At 43.3% G+C, this 2,248-nt stretch overlaps 1 protein-coding gene across 1 annotated transcript; it reads right to left on the minus strand.

Moving 5' to 3' along the window:
• Nucleotides 1-328: 328 nt before the first annotated feature.
• LOC110274805 (uncharacterized) lies at nt 329-2,033 on the minus strand. Its single transcript, XM_021130100.2, has 3 exons — nt 1,466-2,033; nt 767-1,366; nt 329-336 (listed from the first exon to the last, which is right to left on the minus strand). The coding sequence occupies exons 1-3, from the start codon at nt 2,031-2,033 to the stop codon at nt 329-331; spliced, it is 1,176 nt and encodes a 391-aa protein (XP_020985759.2).
• Between the last annotated feature and the right edge of the window lie 215 nt (nt 2,034-2,248).

Consider the following 2,248-nt stretch of genomic DNA (forward strand, 5'->3'; position numbering starts at 1 on the left):
AGACACTCCGGAGGACGTCAAAGGTTACAATCTGAAGATTGATCCGCCACGTCGGAGTGCCAATCGCTTCACTCCTTCTGTCTTCAAAAAAGCAGCCAAGAAATGCAAGAACTTGGTGAAGGATGTAAAGTGGGTGATGAGAAAGTAGTTGTCGAGTTATGTTTAGAGTAATTTGTATGTGTTGGACTTTGTATTAAGTAATTTGTATATGTTGGATTCTGTATTGAGTAATTTGTATGTGTTGGACATTATGTACTAATTAGTTGGACTATGGTAAGTTTATATTGTATGTTTCTTATCATCATGTTGTAAGGAACTTCTTGATGTATTAACCATCTGGAGTATGTAATAATGTTTCATAAAATCTTAACATGTTCAGACAGATATTGATATATCAATGTATCAACCATCATATTATATAATGCTATAGATATGTGATAATACTAGATTGTCATAATTTATAAGGTTACATATAGCAGGTCATGTTATCTCAGATTGCTCATTCAGGTTATATTATACAAGATCATCTTAAACCTATGAACCTAGGGGGCATCTCTGTTGGTATTTGAACCAGCTGCCTGACGGCATCTGCTACGGCTATGTCCCTCAGCCCCACATAGCGTACATCGCCTGGGACAACGTAACATACGCGTGTCCATCTCATTCAAAAAGCGCGTCATCCTGGGCTGACCTTTCGTGACCCGTCTCAAGTACAGATTTGGTATGAACCGAGGTCCATTATAAGCTGGCCATGTCGTAGGATTACCTAGTGGCCGAAACCTTGCTCGGTACACTCGCCGCACTTGGTCCATCTTATACACATCATGCACATAGAGTTGCCAATCCAATCGCTGGTTGGCACAACATGCGAACACATGTCTGCAGGGGATCCGGTCCACCTGGAACTCACCACAGTCACATCGAAGGCCACGTAGATCAACTACAAACTCCAGCCCGCTCGGCATCTCACGAACCTCAAACACCTCATTTTGGCGGTCAAAGCAACTAACCTGGATGTTTCCTGATGCAAGTTGGTTTGCATGCAACTTCGAGGTCACGATATCAGAAAACATATGGCCAGCATTGATCCGGGCTTCCGCCTCTGCTCTTTTCCGGGTGAACAACTCGTTTACTCTGTAGAATGTTGCCTTCACAAGAGCAGTAATCGGGAGATTGCGTGCACCCTTCAAAACTGAATTGATGCACTCCACTAGATTCGTCGTCATGTGACCCCATCGGTACCCACCATCGAAGGCCAATGCGTACTGTTCGTGAGAAATTCGGTTTAACCAGTTTGTGTACGCTTCGCCATGTTCCCGTAACCGCTGGTAACGCACTTCGTACTCCTGCACCGTCCTTGAATATCCTGGTAGATCACAACATATAGAAAAAAAGTAATGGATGTCAATAGAATTATTTAAGGAAGAATCTATTAATTATTTGCTTAAATTTACTAAATGGTTACCGATGTTGACGACCAATTTTTGGAGGTACGGGGCCTTAAACTTTCTCAGAAAATTCGACTCTATATGCCTAATGCAAAACATATGAAAAGCTCTAGGAGGTGACCAAGCTCCGTTACTGCGTTCCAGAGTTGCATTGATGGACTCGTGCCTGTCCGATATTAGACCGACACCATCCCGAGTTACAACATGTTGACGCAGGTTACTAAGGAAAAAATGCCAAGCATCAGAAGTCTCTCCCTCCACAATAGCAAACACAATCGGGACGATATTGTTGTTGCCATCCTGTGAAACTGCCACAAGCAAACAACCCTTATACTTTCCGTACAAGTGAGTCCCATCCACCTGGACAATCGGCTTACAATGTCTGAATGCCCTAATACAAGGGTAATAACTCCAAAATACACGATGCAGTACCCGAATATCACCCACCAAGTCATCGCCTTGATATGAAGGCATAGTCTCAAAATGGACGACAGCAGATGGCTCCTTGTGACACATGGCCTCCATCCATATAGGCAACGCTTCATAAGAGGCTTCCCAACCTCCAAATATTTTCTCTACTACCATTTACTTAGCCAACCATGCTTTCCGGTAACTCACGGTGTAGTTGAACTTCGATTGCACTTCTGCTATAACCGATTTTACCTTTATGGAGGGGTCAGCCTCAACCAGTGACTTTATTGCTTTTGCAATTGTGATAGAATCCAGCTTCGAATGGTCCTGTGAAATGGTGGCTCTGGTACAGGTGTGGCTACCATTATACCTCCTTATAACCCAACAGT

Source organism: Arachis duranensis, chromosome 8 (assembly GCF_000817695.3).
Source record: "Arachis duranensis cultivar V14167 chromosome 8, aradu.V14167.gnm2.J7QH, whole genome shotgun sequence".
Classification (NCBI taxonomy): domain Eukaryota; kingdom Viridiplantae; phylum Streptophyta; class Magnoliopsida; order Fabales; family Fabaceae; genus Arachis; species Arachis duranensis.

Bases quoted from the DNA above. Each gene is read 5' to 3' on its own strand.
- LOC110274805 (XM_021130100.2), bottom strand. From the start codon at position 2,033: ATGGTAGTAGAGAAAATATTTGGAGGTTGGGAAGCCTCTTATGAAGCG. The intron at 1,367-1,465 runs GTAACCATTTAG...GTGATCTACCAG, and splicing joins AAAATTGGTCGTCAACATCG to GATATTCAAGGACGGTGCAG.